This window comes from Poecile atricapillus, chromosome 3, assembly GCF_030490865.1.
Source record: "Poecile atricapillus isolate bPoeAtr1 chromosome 3, bPoeAtr1.hap1, whole genome shotgun sequence".
Classification (NCBI taxonomy): domain Eukaryota; kingdom Metazoa; phylum Chordata; class Aves; order Passeriformes; family Paridae; genus Poecile; species Poecile atricapillus.
In genome coordinates this window covers 61,167,889-61,195,241 of record NC_081251.1, presented here as the reverse complement: position 1 = coordinate 61,195,241, position 27,353 = coordinate 61,167,889, and the positions used below count along the sequence as shown (strand labels likewise).

General features: G+C 38.9%; 1 protein-coding gene across 4 annotated transcripts in view; it reads right to left on the bottom strand.

The window, feature by feature from the left end:
• ARID1B (AT-rich interaction domain 1B) overlaps positions 1-27,353 on the bottom strand; it is a 326,155-nt gene that overhangs the window by 60,232 nt on the left and 238,570 nt on the right. For all 4 annotated transcript variants that reach the window (XM_058834007.1, XM_058834006.1, XM_058834008.1 and 1 more), the window contains 2 exons: positions 21,158-21,247; positions 6,119-6,298 (listed from right to left, as the gene is read on the bottom strand). In XM_058834007.1, the coding sequence (XP_058689990.1) occupies positions 6,119-6,298; positions 21,158-21,247 (270 nt within the window). The remainder of the gene's footprint in view (positions 1-6,118; positions 6,299-21,157; positions 21,248-27,353) is intronic.

The following is a 27,353-nucleotide window of genomic DNA, read 5'->3' as shown; positions in this document are numbered from 1 at the left end:
TAACCTGGTCTGATCCTTTATTTCACCCTGCTTTGAATACAAGGTTAGCCAAGAACAGCTCTTGAGCACCCTTCCAACCTGAATGATCCTATGAACCTGATTTTCATGCACCCTCGAAACATCTTCTGTTTAACGTATGTTACAAGGCAACAGGAAATAAAGAAAAGCACAGCCTCCAGAGGGTTAACAGCACAGCACAATGTACACAACTGCCTTATGCAGTAGAGAGAAATGTGGCATGTAAGAAGCCCATTACATAAGTTCAAGGGAGAATCTTATTTTTATAATTTCATGTTCTCACTCCTTTGTCTTTCTGCAGTTTCAGCAAGAGGCTTCTTGCTCCTAACTGTTCTGCCCTTTTAAGACAGAGAGAATTTGGACTGGGCTGGTGAGGATGACTGCTGGGGTCCAAGAAAGATTCCTGTTCTCTACTGACCTGCTTCCCTAGTAAGTTCAGTTTGGCTGTGTCAGCATAAGGAATGGTAACTTACAGTGCAATTCTTCTGAGAAAATTAGAAACAAGAAGGCAGCAACAGTACAAAGGTGGTCATATAAGCAGGTGCCTTATGAAGGACGGCATGAAAAGCTTGCTGAACCCAGTCTGTGTTGTCACTGGAGTAAAGTGCTCAGTTTGCAGCAGCTTAACTCATTTGAGTGCTGATTTTCCTGTCATGTTGAAATCTCAAGAAAAATGGAGTATACAGCATGCAGTGTTACAGAAACAAACCCAGGCAGCATGAGAAAGAGGAAAAAAGAAAAAAAAAAGAAAGCTAAAGATATGATAGAAAAACTATTTTAGGAAACGTATCACATTGCACTACTACAGTCATCAGTTTTGACTTGTCTTCATTTCCATCTCATCCAGATTAGTGGAAACATGACCCATTCCCTCCCTGTGGGATGCCACAAAGCAGAGTTTCCTGACTACTCTCAAGATATTCCCACGCTTATTTGAAGGCAGAAGCCCTTGGACTCTTCCTCTGATTGTGCAGATCAGCCATGCCCCTCCTCAGGCCTCAGCTACCAGGCAGAGGAGTTGGTGGCATCCAGCTCCTATTTGTATTTAAAATAAACATATTCATCCATCATTTGAATGCACACATAATTAATTCATATGCTCCTGCTGCTGTACTTTTGCTAATCTTCTCCTCTCCACCCTGTAACTGACTCACTCTACTACAAGATCTCCTCGGCGAGAATGTATGGGACCTACGCTTCCCAAGGAAATGAAGAATTGTATTCTGCTTTAAAATTCAAGTTTCTGCCTGGGAGTCCACACAGAATGATCCCCAATATGTGGCTGAGCAGTGATGAAAGGCTCCAGATTCAGCTTTATGCTGGCTTAAGACTGCCCTGTCACTTCTCCTCCTCCTCTAGGCTTGGCTGCTGGCAGCTGAATATTCTCTGTTCAGTGAGCCATTGCCCCCAGCTAGAGTTTTGGTTGCTGAGACCTGCTCAAGCCACATGTCTGATCCAGCATAAGCGACTACAGACTGAAGGGTTGACTAGTTTCATACTGCTCTGCTATGTGTTACAGGCAACAGCACACAACTTGGATGTTGCTCTGGGTTTCCAGTTGCTCTGTGCAAGAAAAATGTAATACAGCAGGATGGTGTATATGTGCACTCAAAGATTCTGCACAGCAGTTAGCACGTATTATGTACATGCTATTAGTAACACCACTTCCCAAAGTGGAGCAAAGTCTCTCCTTAGACTAGCAGACCTGATATCCATGATCACTGGGTCTACTGTCAGTCCAATTTACATAAAGCCAATTCTTTTTGTCATTTAGGGTCTACGAAGTACATTCAGCAGCATGCATGGAGGAGCAAACACCAAAGCTAAAATGCTACTGCTGTTTTGATGCTATTTTGAATTGGGACAAAAAATTTAATCTTTTGTGCTTTGGCTTTTCCAGCATACACACAACACAGAAAAAACAGTGAAATCCTCCCCATAAAAATATGTGGCTCAGTTAAAATAGCTTCTAATCATTCATCTCCAGGGATACACATCCAAAAGCAAAGGGAAGTCACATCTTTTTAGTAAGGAAAACAAGTTTCCGTGTTTTTTTCCATGTTTTTTTCCTTAAGCATTTCCTTAATACCTCAAGTACTAGCTATTCTTATACCTTTCCCAGACCACAAAAAAAAAAGAAAAAAAAAAATAGAGAGAAAAAAAAAAAGGGCAAAATAAAAGCCAAAAAAAATACAAGAGGAATTGCCAGGAATGAGGAGTGCAATCTTATTTCCATGTTTCTCTAATAGATTAGTAATTTGTTGGCAGTGGCTTTGACAGAAAACAGATGGATGCAGCATTAAACACAATGAATGCAGCAGATGCTAGGCCAGCCCACATCAGCTGGACGTGTCAGGCAGCCAAGTTCAAGAGCCCACACTTTTCAAGTGGGTACAAGCCTGGCAACAGCGGCTGCACAGTACTACTGAACAACTCCTCCCCTCCATATCTGAGGGATTTTTGATTCTAACTCCCCCTCGGCAGAGTAGAATTCTACCCAGAGAGACAACATCTCCAATGCATGAGAAAAAACAATGCTGTAACAGGAATCAGGAGGGAAAAAAAAAGCATAATGAAGATAAAGTAGAAAGAAGCTGACTAACAACCTGCTGAAGACAGATGTTCATACTTACTGCTGAAACTCTGGTCCACTTTGTTCAGGTTTGCTGAACAAAGTGCTCTGAGATCTTGCCATTTCTAGGCAAACTGAAAAGAGGGAAATTTGAGAACTACCTGTTAGCTTTGCTCTCTGCTTTAGAGACATAGATCAGATTCACTGTATTAAAATGGCATCTTAGAATAGTTCTAAAATTTTTTACATGTGCATTTCGCCATCAAGCTATTCTTCTACAGACAATTTAAATGTGTTGTTCTGAATTCCTCTGAACTGTTTTACCTAGGGGACTTCAGCAAGAAACAGCTGATATTTAAGCCTTAGCCCCACAGACTCTTGCATATGTGGGTCTGGATTCAGAGTTCCAGATTCTCAAGATACACGGGACATCTCATCCTTAAAATGCTACCATTTTAATTAAAATCCAGGATTAAAATCAGTGGAACTAGACAGCAAAGTGCTTTTGTGAAAGGAGTTCAACATTAAAAGCACAAATACTTTATCACAAGCAAAAGGGGGGTTTAACTTACAGTTAAGCTCTGGGGGTTGTGGTTCAAACAAATTCAGTAGCAATTTCTCTCTTTGTTATACCCCAACAGAACAGCCTTACTGCTGAATTGAGTAGGAAAAGTTAGGAAGACAGGATGCATTTCTGAGACATTTTACTGATTCACAGGAAGCTTTTCTCTGCCCCAGTCTTAAAAGATCCAACTGACTGTGGCATCTGACTGCTCTCTAGAGTGCATTTAAGGGACATTTTGCCATAGCAGCAATCTGATGGTCAGCTCAAAGACCAGAGCTTCATTAGCCCCTGAGCTAGATGTTGCCCAAATACAAACTGAAGAGATTCTTTCAGTAGATTCTTTCAGTAACAACTTCCATCCTCGCTCTGCTTTAATTTTTTTTTTTAAGAATTCTTTGGGACAGGAAAATGCTAGGATTTAATTTTTTATTAAAATTAATCTTCTGTACTGCATGCTCCTGTGTTGTATCCCAGACACATGAAGTGTGGAGCCAAAGCCATTTATTACTTTTGTAGGAAATGGTTTCATAGAATTGGACTAGGACCCACTACAGAACTGCTTCCTGGGAAAATATATTCTGCCCTTATTATAGTTCTAAGTGTCATGTAAACACATGAAAATCAAATAAATCAACCACAGGCATGAAATGGATCATTCTGCTCTCATGAATTGGGGGGCTAATACTTCCAGTCTGAACTTAATGGTGTAGTCTTTACTACAGTGAGCAATTCCACTGCACAGAGGACACTAGCCTTGAGCAATTGTTTTCAGGACAGCACATAGTGAAATCCAGTATTCAAAGCTGGATCAAAAGCTTAGTGTCCAGAATGCTTTGATGCATATATGAAAATACAAGTAGTCCTGTGAAACCTAGCCTAAGCTTAACAATATTCTGGAAGAAGGCCTATGTGAACAAAACATAGAAAACAAATCAGATCCGTGAGAATTACTTTAGTTTAATAATTTAAGAACTTGGTTTCAACCCAAGTAATTTTTAATGTATATCCTGTTTTGGCAGAAAAAGGCAAATGGGATAACATTATTATATATTCATTGTTGCTGCCATATGATTATGCTTTGTAATAGGGTATGTTAAGAATTGCAATTATGGATTACTTTCATTTAAAATGAAAAAATGCTATTAAAACCTTAAGTCCACTTCAACATATAACTTGGAAATATTGCTATCTTCATCCCTGGATTTTATTAATGGTTAGATCAACCTGGAGAAAACGTAGTATTCTTCTGGTCTAATTGTTACCTAGAGAGCTGACAGCCTGCAAGGCCCTAATTTTATGATGACCAGTGCACAGAATCACTGGTACTCATCACTGGCAGAAGAACATGATTTTCATCCATCACACTGTTCACCAAACCCTTCTGAAATGGCCTGTTAATGACAATGATGCTCATTTTCTTCCTGTCCCTCAAGTTCACTTTTTAATAGCAGTTTCTTCCTGACCATGACCCATAAAATCATTACATAGGCACTTTCATCTACAGAGGGAGGAAAAGAACTGCTGAACTCAAGCAAAAAAAGAAAGTAGTATTTGGCGTGTTACTTAAATGCATTGATTTAGTACAAAAACCTTTCCATTCAATCAGTGTGGATGGCTAATGTTTTACTGCACTTGACACCCACTATTCCCATGGTTTGGAATCTCAGCAGCGGCAGTACAGCTGGAAGTCAGGATAGCACATCATAAATCCACTGGATTTTTACCAGTTAAGCTAGTTGCTCACTGTGCAGATAAAAATAAGCACTTGGACGGTATTTTATGGCCACAAAATGCTTTCCAAATAAAAGGAAAGCACCAGTCAACTGGAGTTAGGTAATTAATCTTCACACATGGCTATAAGGCATTACTAGACCCATTTTATAGTTAAGGGAAGCAAAGCAAAGAAATGAATCTACTTGCCTAAGCTGAAAGATGATGTAAAAGGCAGAGCCAAAATTAGAAACTGGGAAATCTTGGCTTGTAGCCCTGTGCTCAGAACACTAAACCAAACGCTACCCAGAGATGAAACAGAAAGGAACATTGCGTAGGGCAGCAAGGCTCCTTGCAAACAAACATCAGAACTAGCTCTCAGAAACTCGGGAGACTGAAATAACCATCCTTGCTAGCACGGAAAGTTATTGAGCCCTACAGAAATTCCCATCAATGGCTCAAGTCCTTTCTGAGGCTTTTAATCGAGAAAGCAACAGTAGGAAGTGCTGAAATAGAAAAGCTTCTTTATGTACCCCTAAAGAAAATACTGACCCTTATATATTCCATGACTTGACTTCAACTTCATTATACCCCTAAACACATGCATACTTTATAAAGGTTATCCATTAAAGGCAAAACAATAGACAAGTTCAAGGTTGTCCAGGGGCAGAAACTATGTATTCTATTTTTGTTTTATACCCCCACCAATTCTGTCAAACAAGCAAAATAAAAGGAACTGTCTCTCTCAGTCAGAAGGGTTAGTTAAGATTCACAAACCATATGCATTAGAGCTCAATATTCTATTTCCACAGTAGCCACCGTATTATTATCCTTGTTAGAAGACTTTACCCTCAAAGTCACCACGCAATTTCAGGTTGGCCTTGGGACTTCATCCAAGAAAAGAAGTCCTATTTTGGGATCAGTGTTGTGACCCTTATTTCATGCTTGTTCAAATGTAGCCTCATCACAGAGATGACATGCTTGGGCACCTAAACAATAGACCTGGCAATGCCACAGATTCATCATTTCCTTGCCTAATTTAAGGTCACTATTTTTACACAGAGAAAAGTGCTAATAACAGAAACAGCTTCTTCCACAAGGTGCAGCTCCACCTTTGGATACAGCTTAATTTGTTTAGGATTTTTTTTTTTTTTTAAATTGAGAGTGTTGTGTGTGTGTTTTTGTTGTTTTTAACATACCTACTCACATACACAATACATATACATATATTGTAATACCAGGAAGCATTTTACCTTGTGGTCCATACTGGCTCATCTGGGGCCCATAAGTACCACTTGAATTACTCTGCTGAAAGCTACCAATTCCAGGATGCACTTGACCTCCAGGTGAGGGGTGTGGTGACATGGAAGGTCCAGTTTGTTGAGGTCCATACTGTGACATTTGGGGGTTCCTCTGTATGCCTGCCATAAAACCTATAGGGAGAAAAGCACCAAAGCAAAAATTAATATTCAGGTAACTGTTCTTTATTTTTTTTTTTTTTTAAATCTTTGGCATTAAAATAAACCAACCCTTTTTAGTTATCTCAGACTAATACCCAGAAAACAAAACCAAACACATCTCCAAATCAGCAATGATGTCTCAACCACCAAAACCTGTACATAAGGTTTGAAAACCATTACTTTACAGGGCAGTCCTGCTTAGTTACAAGTGGGCATTAATTTTAAAATGAAAACAACTTTTAGGGAAAAAAAAAGGTAATTATATGCATTACTTAATTAGCAGTACGAGGGAATTTGCCTGATGACTTATGGCAAGAGCATCACATCTTCCAAAATTATATGTCGCTACCAAAATGCCTCAATTCAGCATATAGAAACCCATTGTAAATACTCCTCTATTGCCAACAAACTCACCAGAGCTAAAATTTACCTCTGTGTGAAGACTAGTCATAGCAGCCAGAAGTAACAGTTGTTTTGTTCTGTATTTGTGCTCTAGGTCCTTCTTCTAGTCTTTCCCCTGCACATTCCATTGCATTCTCTCCTTTTCCCTTTTGTAAATGTATTAATGAATCCAAATTTAATTTAAAGTTCAAAAGCTACAGCAAGAGACCTAGTGAAACAGTATCAAATTTAAGCTTCACATGAAGGAACAGAACTAAGCCTTATTAAATGAAGGAAGAAGAGGGTTTTGTAGTGGGGTTTTAAAGTTTTCATGAACTGGAAAAAACCCTGCAATCCTGCCCATGAAATGTCTATGTAGGGATGCTGGCTTTCTGATGTTTTGTACCCTGAAAGATTTTAGTGCTGCTTTGAATGTTGAAGAGGATGTGCTGGCAAAATTTAGGCTTTTTTTTTTTATTATTTCTGGAGGAAATCCGCTCTCTTTCCTGTTCTGCTTGCATATTAAACTTCATCTTTCCATTTCCCTGCGAGGCAAAACCTGTGCATACCACACAGCACAGGCCAGCTCTGGCTGTGCTTCCACCATGCTGGGTGAGGAGGGAGCCCCAGAGAGAGGCACAAAAGGATGACTCTCCCACAGGGCCAAGGTGTCCTCCCACTGGTAAGCACCAAACATCACCCTCTCCCCCACTGCCAGACACTCAATGCTTGATTAACGAAGAGAGGGAGGTTTTCTGAGCCATATCCAGACACGTGATCAAACTCATAACTGAAAACATTGAGGTGCAGGTTGTAAGGAGAAAAGCCAGGAGAGATGGCTTTGCACCCCTTGTGCCCGGCTCTCTGTGCTATGAACAGCTCAACCCATATTGTGCTAAAACTCCAAATGCAAGATTTTGCAGAATATGCATCAATTTTTCCTGATCTTTGTGCAAGACCCAAGACAAGGAACTTGATCACTCCTGAACTGCAGTTAGAGCTTGGCACATGCTCTGGAGGTAGAGCAGACATTGACACAGCAAAAAAATGAGTGCAAAATGGCAGCTTGGAAACTGGTCTGTACTGGTTGGAAAACTCCACACTTCTGCAAAGGAAAACATGCATGCCCTTCTCCATTTAGCTTTATTTTGAAGCAGACCCCTTGATTTTTAAAGCAGTTTCACTCTGGCCACAACTCTCTTTACAAAGCCTACGTCTTCTGCTAAGAGTGCTGTAAGTAATTTAGAAACCTAATACAATCATATGTCTGTGCAAAATAAATGCCCATGTTCCTGACACACACCATATATCACTCTTGTGGGATCCATTTGAATGAAAAAATTTGTACTGGTCACACTAAGATTTTTATTATAAAAATAATAAAGTTACTCCTGTGTCTAGTACAGAAGTGAGGGCTTTTTTTCTATTCAGCTTTAAATCTATATGAGGTAACTTTCCAAATGTGCTAGTGATTAAAGTTTTTCAGCTCCATTATTATTGCAAGCAGTACTTGACACCACAAGGAATGGTGATACACTGAATAGATACTGGAACAGTAATTTCCAGTAGTAATGCTGGTTATTGAAGCTAATGGAGAACATGGACTAATATCTTATGAAAAACATGGAAATTATCACTTTTAAACAGCTCTGTTGTTGTCAAAAAGGCTTCTCAAGGGACTAGAGTAATAAATAAAAATAAGTGTTTCTACTCAAATGACCTCTTCTTCAGTAAACTCCTCCTCATTCATTTTGGATGCCGTGGAATAGATATACAGCTATGTGTACAGTCATAAAACATGCCAGGAAGAGAGTGGGACACTTGTGTCCAGATAAACCTTTCCACTCAGTCCTGGTAATCTTATCTGTATGACTTCTGCGCAAAGTCCCTTGTCCTGCCTTATCCATGCTCTGGGCTGGGGCTCAGGGAGCACTTGCCAAAACCAAGCCAGGGACACGCCAGTAACTCAAGAGCAGAGATAACTGTGAGAATACTACTCAAACTCATGCTCTACCCTTAGTTTAATAAAGATGTCAATTAACACAACAAAAAAGGAACACACTCCTAAACTGCTTTTGACATGAGGCATAAGTTTCATCATCTCAGAGGGTGTAGGATTCCTTTCAAATCAAGGTAGGCTTTGCTATGTTCTCTTGAAGGAAGATAAAGAACTAAGGAAAAGTAATCCTAAAATTCAGCAAGAATATCTATGCTATGCTATATCCTGTTACTGTCCGTATGGTACACTGAAGCATGGAGTCAAAACATGACGTGCTCTATCCTTACACAGAGAAGAGGAGTCCTTCCAGCTACAAATGAGATGTGGAGTAGCAAAGAAGAGTTATTAATGTTATCTGGATTCCATTACAACACAGAGGAGTCTATCCTAATCAACCTACATGAGAGCCCAGTCAACATCCAGAGATCAGTGCGTGAGTTTGAAACGTTTTAAATATTTGCAGAAAGCTCAGATGTCTTAGAGAGAAAAGGGCTCTCAGTCAATACATTAACATTCATGCATCATAAAGAAAAAAACAACATCAATTCTAAAAATCTTATCAGAAATGAAAGGGAGCAGCTGGCATACATTCATTTTTCCTTATTTACACACATTTTCCCTAGTGTTCAACTTCATTTTATAGCCAATACAAAAAGAAATAAATTTTCTTTCTGGAAAATTAGATCTAAGATAAAGTTTTCTTCTGTAAAGAATGGAAGTAGGATTACATTGGAGGTGCACTGGAGTAATGGCAGTGAAGTGATTCAACAGCCAGACTGCATCTGACATGTCAACCCCTGTGACAACAAGGTGGGTTGTTTTGTCTTTTAAACTGCTAGGAAACAGCTATGAATTAAGCCTTTAAAAATTGTAGTGGCAACATACTCATCAGTGAACAAATCTACTCCGCTCCCTTAATATTAGTGGTAGAAAGAGGTAGAGGTGATGCTTTACTTGCCATCACAACAAAAGATTACTTAGTGAAAAAACACTTGAGTGAGTTTTGGCAAAATAAGCTATTTCAGAAGTAGCTGAATAAAGTGACCCTGCCAGAAGCATTCTCTCCCTTTTTAGCTAGCTTTTATACTGCATTTACATATGTGAAGAATGACTGTATTAAGAACCATTTTAACATTGCAGAGTCATCTCTGCAGGTTGTTTGCTTTTTTTGTTCTCAGTGGAAGAGTAGCATACTATTATCAATTATCACACCGTAACAATACTAAAGTATGTTTGCATGTTCAAATTGAACATACATAGAGTGTTTTAAAATGGTCAGGTAGCCTTTTATTTTTCTTCTTTCTTTTTAGCAAAATACAGAGAAAAAAATAAACCAAGCAATGATTATGATAGTAGTGTTTCTGCTCCTTTGATGAAGGAAAAGACAAAAACGAAGCTTCTGTTGTTCTAAAGAGCACTAACACACACATCATATAGCTAATACCACCTGTGTGATGCCTTTTAAAAAGTGTTTAAAACCTTGTCTTTCCCTCATGCATATGTATACACAAAACAGATATACAACAGTAAATTACTAAAGCTTCATGAAATTATGCACTAAGGTTATCTTAGTGCAATAGTATCTTAGTATCTTATTGGTCAATTTGTAAACTGATCAATACAAACCCATCTGTTTCTTGAATACAATCACCTTAGCACTACCCATGAAAAGCACCCACTGAACGTGTTGGGTGCTGCTGTAAAATCTCAGACGGATTCTTCTGATATTTTAAAATCTTGGCTTGAATATGAAAAAACCTTAAGCAAAGCAGAAGCTCAAACAAAAAGGAAGTGGCTGCAAAGGAACAGGTCATTGTATATCAGCTGATGGACAGCAACTGTCTACTGGCACACAATCCATGGTCAACGAGAGGTCTTTTGGTTTAGCCAGGTCTAGTCCATCAATTTTCATGAATGAATTAAATCTGAAAACATGTGCAACACTTACTCATTTTAAACTCACAAAAACTTTGGAGTTTACAGTGATAGCAGATAATCATTAAGTTATGCATCTGATAAATAAAAAATGAGGAAGGTACAATGTACAACAGTATATTGTAAAAATAAACTTATCTAAGAAAAAAAATACACTGGGCTATGGCTCCTTTTAGAGAGGCATGCTCAGTGACAGAGCTTGGGACCAAAAAAACTGAGGAACCTTTCTGAGTACGAAACAAGGAAGTTCCCCTTGTTCAAGGGCAGGGGATGAAAAAAGGAGTATTACTATCTAGACAGGCTTATTACCCTGAAAATCATGGAATAAGAAAAGTAGAAACAGATTGGATGCATACACTGATCATCAACTAATTACAGAAAAATAACATTAAATCCTGTACTTATGAATCAGCTCAAAAAAATTAAGTTTGTGAAGAGATATTTTCCACTACCTCTAAAGGAAAAACTTTTGTGTGGGGAAAAACACAGAAATTTCCAGTGCTTGGTATTTTAGCAAGGCTCTGGTCAGTACCCTTGAGAAAAAAGAGAAAATGTTTGCACACTCATGACACAAGTTTTTGGCAGACCTTCCTCAGACAGCGGTTTGGGTTGTGTCCACTCTCTCAGGATTTTCACCAGAGTACACAACAGAACCGCAACAGATGTAAAGCAGTGACTCCCAAATCTAGCTCATCTATGGATAAACAGCACTGAGATAGACATGTCAGGGTAAAGCTTAACGAACGAAAAAGCATTATTCTGTGATTTGGTGCCCTTTTAACATGGCAGGATGATGAGGATTCAGTCACACTGAAACTCTGCCTAGCCCACCCATTTCAGATGGCAAGGACAGCTTCAGACTGGTGAACCATGTCTGGGTTTTTGCCCAGCTAAACATATCCACAGTCAGCACCTCAGAGAAATGCAAGAAAACATCCAAGAGAACACAACTCACACATTAAGTATTGTAGTATTTGAAAAAGTTGGTTATTCTCATGCAAGCCTGTGATACCAGAACCCTAAATATGCAGCCAGGTTGTGTGCAGATGGTACTTGAACAAACATCTTCAAATGGTGTGGTCAGACCTGGAGATGTGTGGCTTACAGACAGCAGGAACTAAGAAAATACTGTTGTACCACTGCTTATGGGGAGCCAGCTCTACCTGGCAATAAACTACTTCCTATCACTGGCAAAGAATGGCATGGTACCTACCCCTAAGGTCCTACTTAGAATAAACACTGAAAAGGACACAGTGAGAGAGATTTAGGTACTGGAAAAAATCTGAGCAAACAAAAATGTTATACAGGTCTAAACAAGTAACAGCAACTAAGAAACTGGTGAAGGTTTGACCAATGTATGAGAAAATAAACCAAGTAAATCAAGTGAAATCATATGGCATAAAAAAACTGGTATCTAGTATCTAGAGCAAGCAGGCACAAGGTTTCTTTACATTTGAGATACCTCAAATCCTATTTTCATTTTCCAGAAAGCAACCTTATTAACACATGCCCAGCAAGACCTGTATTTGACACATGCAAAGCATCTGACAGCAATACACACCACAGGGTGATGGGTTGGTGAGCATGAGTGGCTGAGCTTGCAGTGTCAATCTCATTTAGACAATGCAAATACTAATTCTTAATATTACTGTCCAGTTAATAGGCAGATAAAAGAAATAATAAAGCTGAAAGAAAGCATTTAAAATTTCTTATTTCTTTCTCCAACCACATTCCATTTTTTAAAAAAAAAAAAGTCCCAAAATGTTTTTAGGAGAAAGTTCTTTGAGAAAAAAAGAGCAAATGCTTGCACATCCATGATACAGTTTTTGGCTAACTTTCCTTCCTCAGACGTTCACTTTCAGTTCTTCTGAGAACTCTTCTTCTAATGAACTGCTCTTCTTCTAATTAGAAGTTCTTCTAATGTTTCTCCATTAACCATGAAAAAACATAATCAAGTTTCTACACTGAGCTCTCTTTTTCAGCCCACATAAAAACCCGCATAAAGCTTGCCAGCTTCTCCAAGTCCATCAGAGTAGAGTACCACTAAAACCATCTGAAGTTCTCTAGGCTAGAATAACAGTGGTATGATTTCCCTTTGGTATCTGGACAATTTATTTTCACAATGGTATCTGCGAATATCTGCAGTATCACCACCACCACATTTCTTCACATCAAGAAAGAATGTTTCTTAGCTTGTGTGAAACAGCAGTAAAGAAAAACATCACCATAGCAAAATTAGGATTTCCCGCAAAGATCACCGCAGCATTTCTCATTTCCACAAAAAGACTGATGCTCTGTTTAGGAAAAAGTGCTGGACTGGTTTTATTTTTCTTTATTTTCTTATTATGCCTTAATATCTATCTTACAGTCTTCTCACTGTTTATTTGTCTGACTGCTTCTCTTCACAATGTGAATAGCTTTGGGGAAGATGGAAACTAATGACCTAGCTAAGGTTTTAACCCAGACCCCCTAGTGTTTTACCAGCTGTGCTATTAGGTTAACTGGCTGAATCTCCTCTGCTTCTCTCTCTGATATTACAAAACCCAGTCTATGTATAGCATGCAATAATGTTTAAATTTTTCCCACCCCTAAACCTCCCTCTGCTACTGCCTAGCCTTGAAATTCATATAATCTATCACTGATAAATTAGAATCTGGGGAAGGATCAGACAGATTACCCAGATGGTAGCCGGGAAGAAATATCCAACCTTTCCTAATGCAAACCTTGCATAATGCTCTCTGATGCAAATTTTAAGTGCTATACTGAGGACAAAGGAAAGACATTTGTGGAGATGTTCATGCACAGACTAAACAAAAAACACACTGCTCATCCACCACTTTACACATAATTTGTTACTGTAATATACCTTATATATGCTTTTACTTTGGTGCTTGAAAAATCAGGGTCACAGTGACTTGCAGGACAAAAGCCCACCCTGCCCTCCCAGCTGCCCCCGAAAGAAATCCTGAATTTCAGTAGGTAGCTTGGGCTGCTGGAATTAATCTCAGCAGCAAAATGAAAAACCTGAAGAGCTAGTCTGCTTTGCATAATCAACATTTGTCTAAGTTTCACTAATAACGTGCACACTTAGGAAAATCATGGAGGACAGCAAGGAAGGAGCATTTTGTAATGTGTAATGTGCAAAGCCTGCAGGCTTAATGGTCTAAATTTCAGGTTTGAAAATTTTACACTCCACAGAACCTGCTGTTCAAAGGTTCCCTGAATCAACTCAGATCTTCCTTTTCATGAAGTAAATATATCGAATATCACTACATATATTTTGTGGACAAGACTAAAATATACATGATGTGTCTTCTGTTGCACATATGTAAAATAAATCATATTGTTTCTTTCACAAACACAAAATCAAGTGTGCTGTCCTCAGTCCCAAAGTGCCTTTGCTTCAGTCTTATTTTTACCATGATTTATGATTTGACTGATTTTTTCCTTTCCTTGATTTGCAGCTGTTCCCTGATGAGCGTTTATTCTTTTGGAATCCTTTGGGATGGTAGGAATTATCCAGTGTTAGCTATTAATATATACATTATATAGATTTCAATTCACTGGCCTGTATTTTAATTAAAAAAGACATACAGGGTCTTAGATTAGAGGTTGTTTATCTTTACAGAAGCTTCATAAAAAGGTTAATTTAGGTACTGAGGAAGTAGTGTCCTGACAACCATGGTGTTTCGAACAGGCAGACCACTGGCAGATCCCGCTTTATAGGCCACAATGAGAAGCTCTCCCAGGGACAGGGATCATATCCAGTAATTTTACATCAAGCATGTGACAGCAACATTGACTGCCACTCTGTCAAGTTCTTCATCAGTAACTGCTGTAGCTTATCTTGCTCCCTGAGCCCAGAGGCAGGGAATTTGATGGCTGCCTAATGAAGTCAGTGGAAACTTTTCTATTGAGAAGTCTCTCTGCTGGCAACTATATAAACTCTCTCAGAATAAGTCAATTCTGCTCCCTAAACTCAAAAAGAGAATCCCCAATTTAGTTTAAAAAATGAAATAAAGATTCATCTCCAAGTATAACAAGATTTAACATCAGCAAGAAGAGTGCAATGACCAGCTGCTAGTATACAAAATTTATTTGTTGAGACCTGTCTCTGGGTTTTGATTGTACAGATATTATTACCTTCTTCACATTCTACTTCTGCAGTTTTGCTGTCTCCCAGCATGGCTTATCATATGTAAATCATACCCTTTTGTCCTTTGATTCTTCTTGCAGATGGCCTGCTGTATATTTAGAATAGGCCACAACTAATCAGATCAACCTAAAGCTGAGACTGGTTAGTGTATGTCTGAAATCCAAGCATAGTCTGGAACCAGTATCCTGAAATGGCGCTTGACTTCTTTAAGAATTAACCTGTTTTGGCAGAGTAACATAATTTCTAGTACTTCTGGGCAACAAAAGCAGGTTTTCCTCAAACACTTGAGAGACAAACAGACACAAAACTATGCACTCCACAGCTCAGAGAGAAAAATAGAAACTTTTCATCCTAGTGATGTTGATTGCTAATCAAAGTACACATATTGTAAGCTTTTTTTGCCATGCACTGCTCATCAAAATAGCAAAGAAAAATAGCATATACACATTAGAAAAACCTGCTTATCACACTGACATTACATTTTGGTGCACTTCTACTTTTACAATCCAATTAAAAATACAGAGGTACAAACGAATGATGGCCCTGTCTTTTTTAAAGACTGTCGATAAATTTAGCACTTACTAAGTTGAGACAGGAATGTAGCTTTTTGAGTCACCAAAAAAGCTTAGCGCCTGGCTTTACTGCATGCCTTCACATACAGACCTGCTCCATGTACTCCTATGCATCATGTTCCTACCTCATCATGTGCCTTGAGATAAAAAAGGGATGTTTTACAGTGCTAGTGTGACAGTTTCAACTAAAACATGCTTTTCCTACTCACATGATACACTTTTTCTGTTTGTTGAGGGCACAGTTCCTCTAACCCCAGTTCTCCAGGCATGATTTCCACCCAGCCTGGCAGAGTGCTCCTGCATACCAGACAGAGCCCAGCTCCCCTGCACTGACCCACCTGGAGTACACTGTGTGCAGAAGAGGCACTCAAACATACCTGTGGCTTTGCACTCTATGCATGTCTCAAGCATCTTTCTTTAAGAGCTTGAAACACTTCAGTCTACATCAAGTAAACTTATTACCAAGTCTGATTTAACCTTAAGTGGTATCATCGTTAACACGGCAAGCAGAAGAATGTTAATGACAAGCATCATTTTATTCTCTAGCTCCTCAGTGCTCTGAATAGATCCCAAATCCCCAAATGAGAGAAAAAAACATATTCTCAGGGAAAAAGTCTTTTTAAGATCTAAAAGCAAACGACAGTATCTTTTTTGTTGCAATAAGAATTCTTTGATCTATTTTCTTCCTTCTGGTTTCTCTTTTTAAGAAGAAAATAGGTTTCAGGGAAAAGAATCTCTACCATCCAATGTCAGTATTAAGCCATAAATCTGATCGGGAATTGTAGGTGCAAAACACCTGATTGGTATTCTGTGTCTTCCACACAAGCAAAAACATTTATATTTCATTAGAAGAAAATGCATGACAGTGGAATTTATGTAATGACTGTGTACAAATAAGCATGCCCAGAAAACAGTTAAAGGGGAGAAAAGTACCTGTATGAAACCTAATGGGTAAATTAGGAAATTTTAGTTACAGGAATTCAGTTGCTACTTAGTGCTTGTAGAGAAGCACAAAGAGAACATCAAAATGCCTGATCACATCCCATCTGTTACAACCTCTTACTGGATAACATCTTGACTGCCAAAAAAGCTATTTAAATTTACTACATTGCAGCTACTGATAAATATCACTTCCGTGAAGGTCTAATACTAAATAAGGACACGATCTGAGGATAAACCTTACAAGCAGTGGTGTCAAAAAGGATCCAAATTTTGCTCAGTGTAACTCCTGTACTCTTAAGAGCATGCAGTTTCTTACTCCTTGTCCCCGGCTGTGAGATGTTTCTAACAGAGCACCCAACTGTACAACACTCCTCAAAAGCTGGATGTCAACCACAGAGTGAAATAAAGGTAGAACAGAGAGAATGACACAAAAAAGAAAAAAATGAAAAAGTACTAGGAGAAGGTGATAGAGAAGGCGGCAACTTCTATTCCACAATTTTGGAGGTGATTACTCCAGGTACTGTCCACATAGATCTGACAGGCACAGAATGCTGCCATGAAACTGCCTCCAGCAATGGAATACATTTTCCAGCACATCACAGCAGCTGCAACTGCATCAATTCTGCTTGCAATCCATGTCCAAAAAGAAAAGTTCTCAGTGGTCCTATTTCAGCATATCTCAAGGACTAATTAAATCCTCATTACTATCTTCTAATTATTCCAGTGCTCTGGGATTTCACTCCGCAAGTCCCCAATGGTGCATTAGATGAAAAGGGTTAAATAACCTGTGTTGATTTTGAGACTCCAGATCTATTTCAGACCTTTAGCATATCATCAGCATTATCATGAATATTTAACTATGTACCGCTGTGAAAATTATAAGGGGAAAACAATTAAAGATTTTTTAAAAATTAATTCTGACCCATATACATTTGCACTAATAAATAAGGCTTCTTTAAGTATCCCCATTATGAGAGTGCTTGCTAGAGTAATAATGTGAAGTCATTAACTGTTTTCATTAAATTCAATGGTTTTCAGGAGCTCCCAATTCACTATTTTAATATAAGACTGAAACCTGACATCTCCATACCCAACTGCATAAGCATGAAAATACTATTTAAATGCAGGTAAGTTTTCTAAGGTTTTTTCAGAATTATGTAAGAAATCATTAATTCCTGCCTATTTCAATATTATTATGACAAATACTCTCCTATGCACAGTGCTTGCACAGGTGAGTGTTCATATAAGCAGACAGAAATCTTCATTAGTTTACAAAAGTAACAACAGGAGTATAAGATAATGGCCAAGTTTCTTTTTCAGGCTGCAGATTCAGAAAACTAATTTAGAGGGTCATTTGGGGTGTGCTGGGCTTCTATATGATTCCCTAGAAATAGCTTCTAACTGGTTGAGCTCGTAGTACTGGCTACTAAGGACATCCTCAAAGCACAGCCTCTGAAACCCAAACAAATAAGTAGATACAGCTGAACATAGGAAACTCAAGTCACTGTGTACCTCATGTATTTGCTGAATGATTATGACAGCTGAGGTATTACTGTTGCCCTACCTCTGGGGCTGATGCAAAAAAAGTCGATATAGAACTTTGACTTCAATAAACACAAACTATCAAGCCCCTACTTTTGTTCATATAAACAAAGTCTGGAGTAGGTCTATTATAAACGGAGAGCACAATGTGCATCCTCCTGACTCCCAAAAACATAGCAAGTTTCGATGACTACCTCAAGTAGTCATGGCTACACTGTCACTATGGTAGCCTTAAGCAATGGTAACTGCTGGGATTCAGCAGCAGTTAAACACACTCCTGCTTCTTCAAGAGACTTCTGACACCAGTCTGTCTCCACAGCTGTCCAGCTCCAACAGTTCTTTAAGATGTATGGGACTTTGACTGCAAGTCCCACTGCTTTCCAAGTCATGTCAGCTAAGAAATAGGTTATGTACATAAAATAAATGCAATTTCTTGTTTCTTAGGTAGACAATGTGTATTGGTAAAACTAAAACCATTTCACTGACTGGGCATCAAAGAACAGTGACCAGTTGAGGGACAAGGGTTGAGGGACAAGAATGCAAGTGCCTAGAATAGCAGGCTACATTTGCACTGATCAGGTCGAAATGCTCTACAGTTTGAGCAGGACATGAAAAAATCAAAAATTATTTTTTAAAAGTAAGCATTTTAATGTTTATTGCAAAAAGTATGAAACAAGCTATATAAAAAGAAAGCTGAGGAACACAAAAAATATCCAAGCCCCCAGGAAACTCCTATTACTCTATATATGCACTACATTAGTATGCCCCTACTTTCACACACAGAATGTTCATGTAAAAAAGTGGTCATTGCTTCATGCTGCATTGTGACACAGGGGATGTAGAGTTTTAGGCAGGCAAACATAAAAATCCCAGAAAGGTGCTGAGTAACTATGGAAAGCACGGTAAAATATAACCAAACACTTCAACAAAAAAATAAATATGTGTAAACTTAATGGTTCAAGGTAGTGGTTTAGTATCCAAAATTACTACAGCTCAGACTCTACCCATTGGTCATTCTTCATGATATCTGATAAATAACATTTTTTTCAAGTATTGAGAACCGAGGATTCTGCTCAAGCAATGATTAGTAGTCTTTTGGTCATCCCATTCTCTCTCTAAACAAGGAAAGAAATGCTATACAAAGTGTGAAAACAAACAACATTACCTTATCCTATGGAGTGTCTCTGGGGTTTTTGTTTTCATTTTCCTTTAATTTTTTTTCTCTTTTTTTGGAGAAAGTGTATCAGTAACCTGAGAGTTTAAATTACTGTAACAGATGCCCAAGGATCAGGTGTCCTTAGCAGCAACGATTTTCTGCTCAGGTTTTTATCTATAAATGACAAGCACCTTCCCTTTGAGTCCCCATCATTCCCCCTCCTTCCTTTCTTCAAGTTCTGTGGAAACCAGTTCAAGCAAGCAAAGGAATCAACTAATGTAACAGCCTTTTTAAAAGGTGAAGTTTTCCATTTCAAAGGAGCCTCTAATCAATGACAGGGCACAAAAGGGAATGCACGCATGTTTATGCGTGTACAGCACAGACTTTAGAGAAGCTTTGGGGAACATGTTCTGCAAAATCAATATGACCTAGCTAGTTACAAATTTTGAATCTCCTGCATGTAACAAATGGACTTCTTGTACAAGCTGAATCACAAGGATCACGCACATTAGATCAGTTTTTGCATATGAAGTGTGCAAAACCTGCAACATTCCTAAATGCATTTTCTCAAAGAACATACCTACAACTCTCACTGCAGAGAGGAAAAAAACCCAAAATCACTCTGTAAATTTTACTTCCCTCACTGTTACTTAGTTGTGTGACTTCCCAATTATGGCAGCTGTCTTCTGTTTTACTTCTGAATACCTGTATGCCTCTCCCGACCATACACTGAACATACAGCAGAACAGAGAGGTTCAATCCTTCCATCTCTGTCAGATCTGTGTAACTTGTCCCCCAAAGCCAGGTGAGGAACACACACTGCAGAAATTATTATTATTGGGCACTATAACATTTTTTGCCAAGACCCAGTTGTGCCAGGAAATGCACACATCTTTCTGAGATGTTTGGGTCTTCAAAGACTCCATCTGATCCATTTCTGCTATCTTGTGACATTTCTATCCCACAAAGCATCATATATTTGTACTGGGTTCTGAGGCCACTCTTTTTTTCACCAATCATGTACGTTATTCTGAATTTTTTTTAATGGGAAAATATGTCCCTGAACTAACAACTGAGTATGAAGAACTACTGAAAAGGAAACAAAACAAATGAGCACGAAATTCTGTATTTCATGTTCTCATTAATCAGCATTCCTGGAGGAGGAGACATTCAACCCAGAAAAATAGCAAAAATTAAGACTCTCTGCTCTTCTTTGTGAGTCCTCTTAGCTCCTCCTGGATGCTATCCCAGAAATTTGTCATTCTGTGAGTTCAACTTGTTTCACTGTGAGAAAACTTCTAGTATTTATGGTATCCCCATATGGTGCTACTTGGGATATTTCTGGAAGCAAGACATTTTAGGAGGGGCATTTCATAAATAACTCCATGTTTATCACAGTTATCATGTGTCTGTTTTGCAAGCCTGTCACTGGCACATGTTAACCACTGCATGGACAGGATGCCCAGTTTACAGCAATTGATCGCACGTATGGCCACACAACAAAGCTGTGACAACTATCTCCCATGAGCTAGGGGGAAAAGAGGTGAAAGGAAAAAGGGCTTACAGTTTATAAAAGGTAACTTTAACTTAAAAATGCTCTGCTTATTTTTGTGAGCATGGTAAGGGAACACAATGCTCTTGCGTGCAAGGTTTTCCATAGCAAAATTTCCAAATGTTTGAACCATTTGACCTAAATATTTGATTTCCCTTTATATTTAAAGGTATTTTTATCCCAGAACTGGCTAAAGGACTATTGTGCCCATGCAAATATATTAGAGATGACAATTTTAAGAACAGTAGCAAAACTGCTTCTAGTTAGCACTCTTTCTCTACATCTTAATTCCAAGATAGACAACAAAGAGCTGTATTCTCCAGGACACGACTCAAGTATTTACAGAAAATGCTTTTATACCCTGGGCATTCACTGTATTTTGAGAAAACCTTGTTTTCAATTATAGTTTGGTAAAACCTGCTATTTGGTTGCTCTTTCCCCAGAGACAGAAACCCCCCAAGCCCTTTACAATGAAGACTGTTGTTATTTTCCGCGGGAAAAGAAAAGAAATACCAGGAAATCCCACATTGCTAATGTGCAACTTAAAACGAAGGCTGTATTTGGCACCAGCTGAAAAAGCCCCAGCACCTAACAAACCTCGGTCCTGTGGCATTGGTGACTGGCTCAAGGCAGGGTGGGAGCTGGATTCTGACTGGCTGCCAGGAGGCTGCGGTGGCATCTGACTGCCTGTAAGACACAGAGAGAAAAGGGAAAACACACTTGCTTTTAGCATTTCAGTACACAAAACCAAGCATTGATGCATTTTTCAACCACTCAACATTAAAGAAAGTACCAGCTGTATAAGGTAAAGACAGAGCTCAACAGGTTCAGCTTTTTTCATACATTTTTCTTTTTTTTTCCTTTTGTTTTTTGAAACCCATGGAGGAAACATGCACAAACACATTTAGCAACAGGCATGGCGAAATGTTCAATTTCGCACTGAGCGAGTTCCCAACCTCACCAACATGATCCAATTTATAGCTGCAAATCTCCTGACACATATTTCTGTTAGGGAGTTTAACAAAATCCAAGTCTGCTGAACAATAGGGCTCATCCTGCCTAGCTTAAACTGGCCTCCAGCCAGGCAGACATGGACTGCTGCCAACAATATTACCAATGAAAAATTCGGTCAATACAAAAATGACTAACAACAACAGTTTATAAAGTATTTCAATGAATCAGTGGTTTTAATATTGTTTGAATGTCCATGTAGAATATGGGAATAAAGAGTAACATGTAGGCACACGTGGTGAAAGTGGATGTTTGAAAGAGATCAGACAGAAAGGGGGTATCTTATTATTCAAATAAAAGCAAAGGGAAGTTATTTATTAAAATAACTAGCCAGAACAGACATATCCATTTTTTATGACCTTGTTCAAAAGACATGCACTGCTGTCTACCCACCCAAACAAGCAGAGCACTCCCAGGGCTGTCTGTGAGGCTCAGAACACAAAATGTTCCCTTTCAGTGTTAATGGATAATAAGGCAGATGCTTATTGCACTGAAGCAAGTCACTCCTCTGGATCACCATTCAACAGTGTCAGGCAGAGAGGTCCATTTTACCACCCTCCCAATGCCCCAGGGGCCTTGAGCTTAAGAGCCAACCTGCCCCAGCCCGAGCAGGAGGAAGAATGAGACCTGGACATCCTCTAGGACTCCTCTTTGCTCTTGGTCTGAGACACTCCTGCTCATGACAGCCCAGGAGGCTCGAAGACCACCTCAGGTTAGGCAGCAAATATGTACTTTAAGCATTTAGACACTTGTAGTGACGAGCACGGTATAAATAGCAGCAGACAGATTTATATCCCTCATCCTCAGAAACTGTTCAGATTGTTTTCCATTTGAAAGAAATGGATAGAATAAAAACACAGGCAATAGATTTGTGCCTGCTGAGACTCATTTCCTCCTGCTCAGCAGCTGCCCCTCTGCAATGGCAGGAGCAAGAATCCTGTAGATGGTTCTGGCACTGGGAGCCGGGCTGACAGCGGGGCAGCAGGGGCTGCCCTTTAGAGCCATCAAGGGCCCCAAGTTGCATATAAATGCAGGAAAGAAAATGTGTCTGCTCTGCCCCATCCACTTCCCTCCCCAAAGCCACCAGCTCTCAGCACCAACTCTGAAGAGAGGCCAGACTGATACAGAACAAAGAGAAAATCTGTAAAATGTGGAGTGTAACCACTGCCTAGCTATTCAGACGAGGTGCTTCTGCACTAAAAACATGACAGTCAACATTACCGGGAGCAGCTGTGACAACTGTCTCAGAGATGCAAATGTTGGACCAGAGGCAGAATTGTTCCTCCAAAAGACCAAACATGCCACTCAGCGCCCAAGGCTTTGGGTTCCACGGCCCATTCACGAACTCTGAGGCATATGACAATAATAATGACAAATTCCAGCTTATGTTTTGATGTCACTCAAGAGCAGGCTGTGGAGATGGTAAGTGCCTGCATTATAATGAAAGCTTTCGGCTTGACAGGAAGGATTCAGTGACTCAAGACTGTAAACAAACAGCATTTCCACGTTAACACAGGGCACTGCCACTTCCACTGTGTATGCCCCAGGCACTGCTATCAGAGAGAGCACTTCAAGTAGATAGGAACCATCTAAGATTTCTACAAACACTTAAAAAAAAAATAATAATAAAGCAGGGGTGGTTCTAACTGTGCTGCATAGCTCTCAGCAGGATCCTCCTTTAGGTGGATGCTTGGCAACTTTGAGAGAAGCTATAGTGCAGAGAATATCTATGATATTTTGCACATTATAGATGGTGTCTAGGTTGTTACAATGATAGTAGTATCAGTTACCTGTCTGGAGCCTTATCCTGCACAGGTAAATGTTCAATCACAGACTGGGAAAGTCAAGGTGTAGAACAGTACCTGTATAACTTTACAAAGAAATCAGTTTCATCCACATCCTCAGTTAATACAGACTCTGGAGTTTTGCAGATTCACTGGAATTATCAGTCTCTGCAAACATTAATGTTATTTCAGTGTATTTTCACTGAAATGCTATTGAGTGTACTTCTGATTTTTTTTTCTTACTAAACAAACTGTAAAGCAAATTTTTGTTTCACAAAGAAAATCGATTTCATAAACATGACCAACTCTGCACAAATTCTAACAAGTAACAAACTTTCAAGAGAAGTATTCACTACACTAATTATCAGTGGGTGCTACAGATTATCCAGGTGCTGGACATGAAGGGACTGCATCAAAATGTTTTCAATCGAGCTGCCGTTTTATTCTTAGAAGTGATGTGAAAGGTAAAAGGAGGTTAAGCACCCAAATACCTTTGAAGACTTGAACTGAACTCCTAATTTGGGTATCTAACTCCTATTGATTGGGAGCTGATGACAGGACTTTAAAACCTTTGAAGATCCTGTCTGCCATGCTTTCAAAGTTTCTTTGTCATGAAAAGAAATGACCTTAAAGATTTTCCATTTCTTTCCTTTAAATGATAGTAATCCTTTTCTCTTTCAACCAGTATTGCAGTTGTGTTTCTTGGAAGACACTTTAAATAATACATGAACAGACTTTTCTATTTTATTAGGGACGGAAAACTTCTACAAAAGAAAAATAACCCTTTTTCGTTTTTAACATAACTTTCACAGCTATTTAAGAGAGAGAAAAAAAAATCCAGTATTTTTTTTTTCACTGACAGACAACCGCCTCCTTTGACCCAGTGATACACAGAATTAAGTTTCAACAGGGATGACTTTTTCCCATGTTTTTATACCCTTGTTGCCACATTGGTGAGGTACTCTACCTGCCAAAATGTATGCAAAGTGAATACTACAGATGTTTCACAATACTACTATTATTTACTACTTTATTACATACTACTACTATTATTGCAAAACCACAGAAAATGCAATAATGCATGTTAAAGGGATAGAAGTTGGCATGCTAGTTCTTTCCCTTGTATTTAACAGAGAAGCAAAATACTATTCAAATTTATATAGCTATCTAGTAAAATTAGTTGTTAAAACTACTGAAACAAGCAGTCTACTTAATCTAGTATCTGCTATTTAAAATAAAAAAAAGTCAGCTGAAGAGGTAAGGGAATTAAAAAATGCATAATACTATATTTGTAAGCAGGTTTCCCACTTTTTAAATTATGTCAAATGCTTTTACATTTTTTCACTTTGAAAATCTTCACTTCAAATGGAGTCAGGAGACACTGCATACTATGTTTGGCAAAGATGGACTGCAAAAAGTGCTAAATAGTGACTACATTATGGCTAATAATGCAGTTAAACTGTAAAAAGAAAATTCCTTAGGGCAAACATAGCAAGAAAAGGCAGACCTTTGACATTCTGCTGAGGAGGGGTCCTTAGAGTCCGTATCAACAATGTTTTGAAACATGCTGAGGGCTCTCTGCTCCCATCACTGTAATGATACTGGAGGATGCTTGGCTTTGACACCCTGTGCCAGCTGGACAATACCTCACAGAATTATGCCTGAACAACTGAGTCAAGAAAACACTTTGGTGGTAACAGGTTCCCTCTGGGAAATAACCAGTTAAGTAGAGAAGGAGGGGTATAAGCATAGGAATTTTAAGATGCATGAGGAACTGGAGGGCGGGGGACCAATCACAGCCTGTGCTGGAAACAGGCTGAAGGAAAGGCAGAAGTTACAGACCTTGTGGGTTGTTTTTGGGACAATTCCCAATCTAATTCGGGAATTGAGAGCTATGACTGGATTAATGACATTATTGATCACAAAGTGGGGAATATTAATCAATACAAAAGATGATCAATATACTACCTAGGAAACCCTTGGGACCACCTTTTGGCTTGGAGTATTAAAAATGCAAGTATTTATATACATGGATCTCAGAACCAGGCCTTTCATAACCGAAGAGCTGTAGGTTGTCAGGCAGACATGGGAAAAGGAAGGAAAAATCTGACCATATCTGTTGACCTGAAATGGTTATAGCCTACAAACAGCTATAACCAACCATGCCATGTGGCACTCAAAGAAACAAATTTATTGCTAGGATAAATTAGGAGGATTGCTTACAGTAGAGGTAAGACAACACAACATCACTGCTGATGTGTCACTGGTGAACCTTCATAGAGACAAACCCAGAAAGCCTAATGCAAACTGGAATGGGAACCAGCTACCAGCATGAAATGACAGGAGGCTGAAAGTGTGAGTATTATTTAGTATGATAAAAACTAGAACTGTAATTTTGTGAGTTCTTTCTAAAAATATATTTGAGGCTAAATATCAGGGAAGAAAAAGAGCATGATGATGTTCAGGAGGATAATCAAACCATTACTAGAACTCGAAACAACTTTGTTTTCGGAATAATGATGTCCTGAAAATCTAGTGATTAAGATGAAATCTGATAAAATAATAGGATAATCATCACACAGTCAATGCTACAATAAAGGCTCACAGACCAGAAGAGACATTCCAGGTCTCCAATCCCTACATCAGAAACGAAGGAACATAAGTAAGCTTCTGTATGGGTGTGTTTCAAATGAGCTTTTCAGGAAATTGGATGTGAGGTGCAAATGACCTCAAAGGAAAGAAATTTTTCTATGGGTAGCATAAAAGGAAACTGGTCATGTGTTTTGTGTTATCTCTTTCATCTTATAAAGCCTACAACCCCTTAAGAATAAAGATTATTTTCTTCCTTAATTTATGCATTGTAGCCAAGCTTCCTGTAGTATCAACAATTTTTTTTAAATTACCTATTCACTCAAGTAAAAAGCAAGGGTTGTCTGCATATCCTCGCAAATAAAGACGTGCAAAATTTAAAAACCTTCCTCCTATCTATGCCGTAAGCTGAGTGCAGGTGTTTTAAAAGGCCTGAGACATGAGGACCTTTTCAGATACAGCAGCTGTGGCTGTGCTGGGATATGCAGAGTCAAACACACTCAGACCAAGTCTTCTGGCTCTGCTCAGCAGCACACTGCAGCTAATAACCCCTTACAATGCTGGTAATCCACTGCAGCCTGCTTAAATAAGACAATTTCCACCTCCCTGACCCAGGAACTTGGAACCCAACCCAGAACCTTCCAGCCTTGGAATGCTTTTGGTGGCTGACTGAGAGGCTCACTGAAGGTGAGACCACAAGAAGCTGATTTGCTCCATTGCAGCAACACAAAGCTTCTGAACAAGCTTCTAAACAAGAAGCTTATCAACTCATGCCAGATTTATGGATGCTCTACATCATGAAGTGCTACCAAGACTGTTGTCAGGCCTAACCCTGATTTTCCATATTACCTATTAGAACAAATGTATTGTGCTTCAAAGACACAACATTCCCTAACATACGTGAGTATGACAATCCATGTAAAATCAATAAGAAGTGAAAAACCCCACTTTGCTTCTCATGAAAGTATAAAATTCTCAGACTACCAAGGGTAGTTACACTCTCACCTTCTTTTTCATATCTATGTCACATTCACCAAATCAAGAATGGGGTTGTGGGCAAGTTTCAAAGACATCACTGCAACTTAAGTGCTAAAATCTCCATTAAAAAATGCAACAATGAACAAAGGGGCCCGGAGAATCCCAGCTCTGACTTTCCTCTGCACAAATGCAAAAGCATAAACATCTTAATTTTGTGAGTAGAAGCTACTTGTTTGACATGATATAACATTTAATTCAAAGCAAAGTTGACACTGACAGGATGAGGTAGCTAACTCAATATTTTGTTTCATCCTCATTACTTGACGTGCAGTCCCAAGGTATTATTTATGGAACACCATCCAAATGTCACCCGTACTACAGAATAATTCATTACATTATGGACTTAAAATAAAAAAAAAAAAAAATAAAAA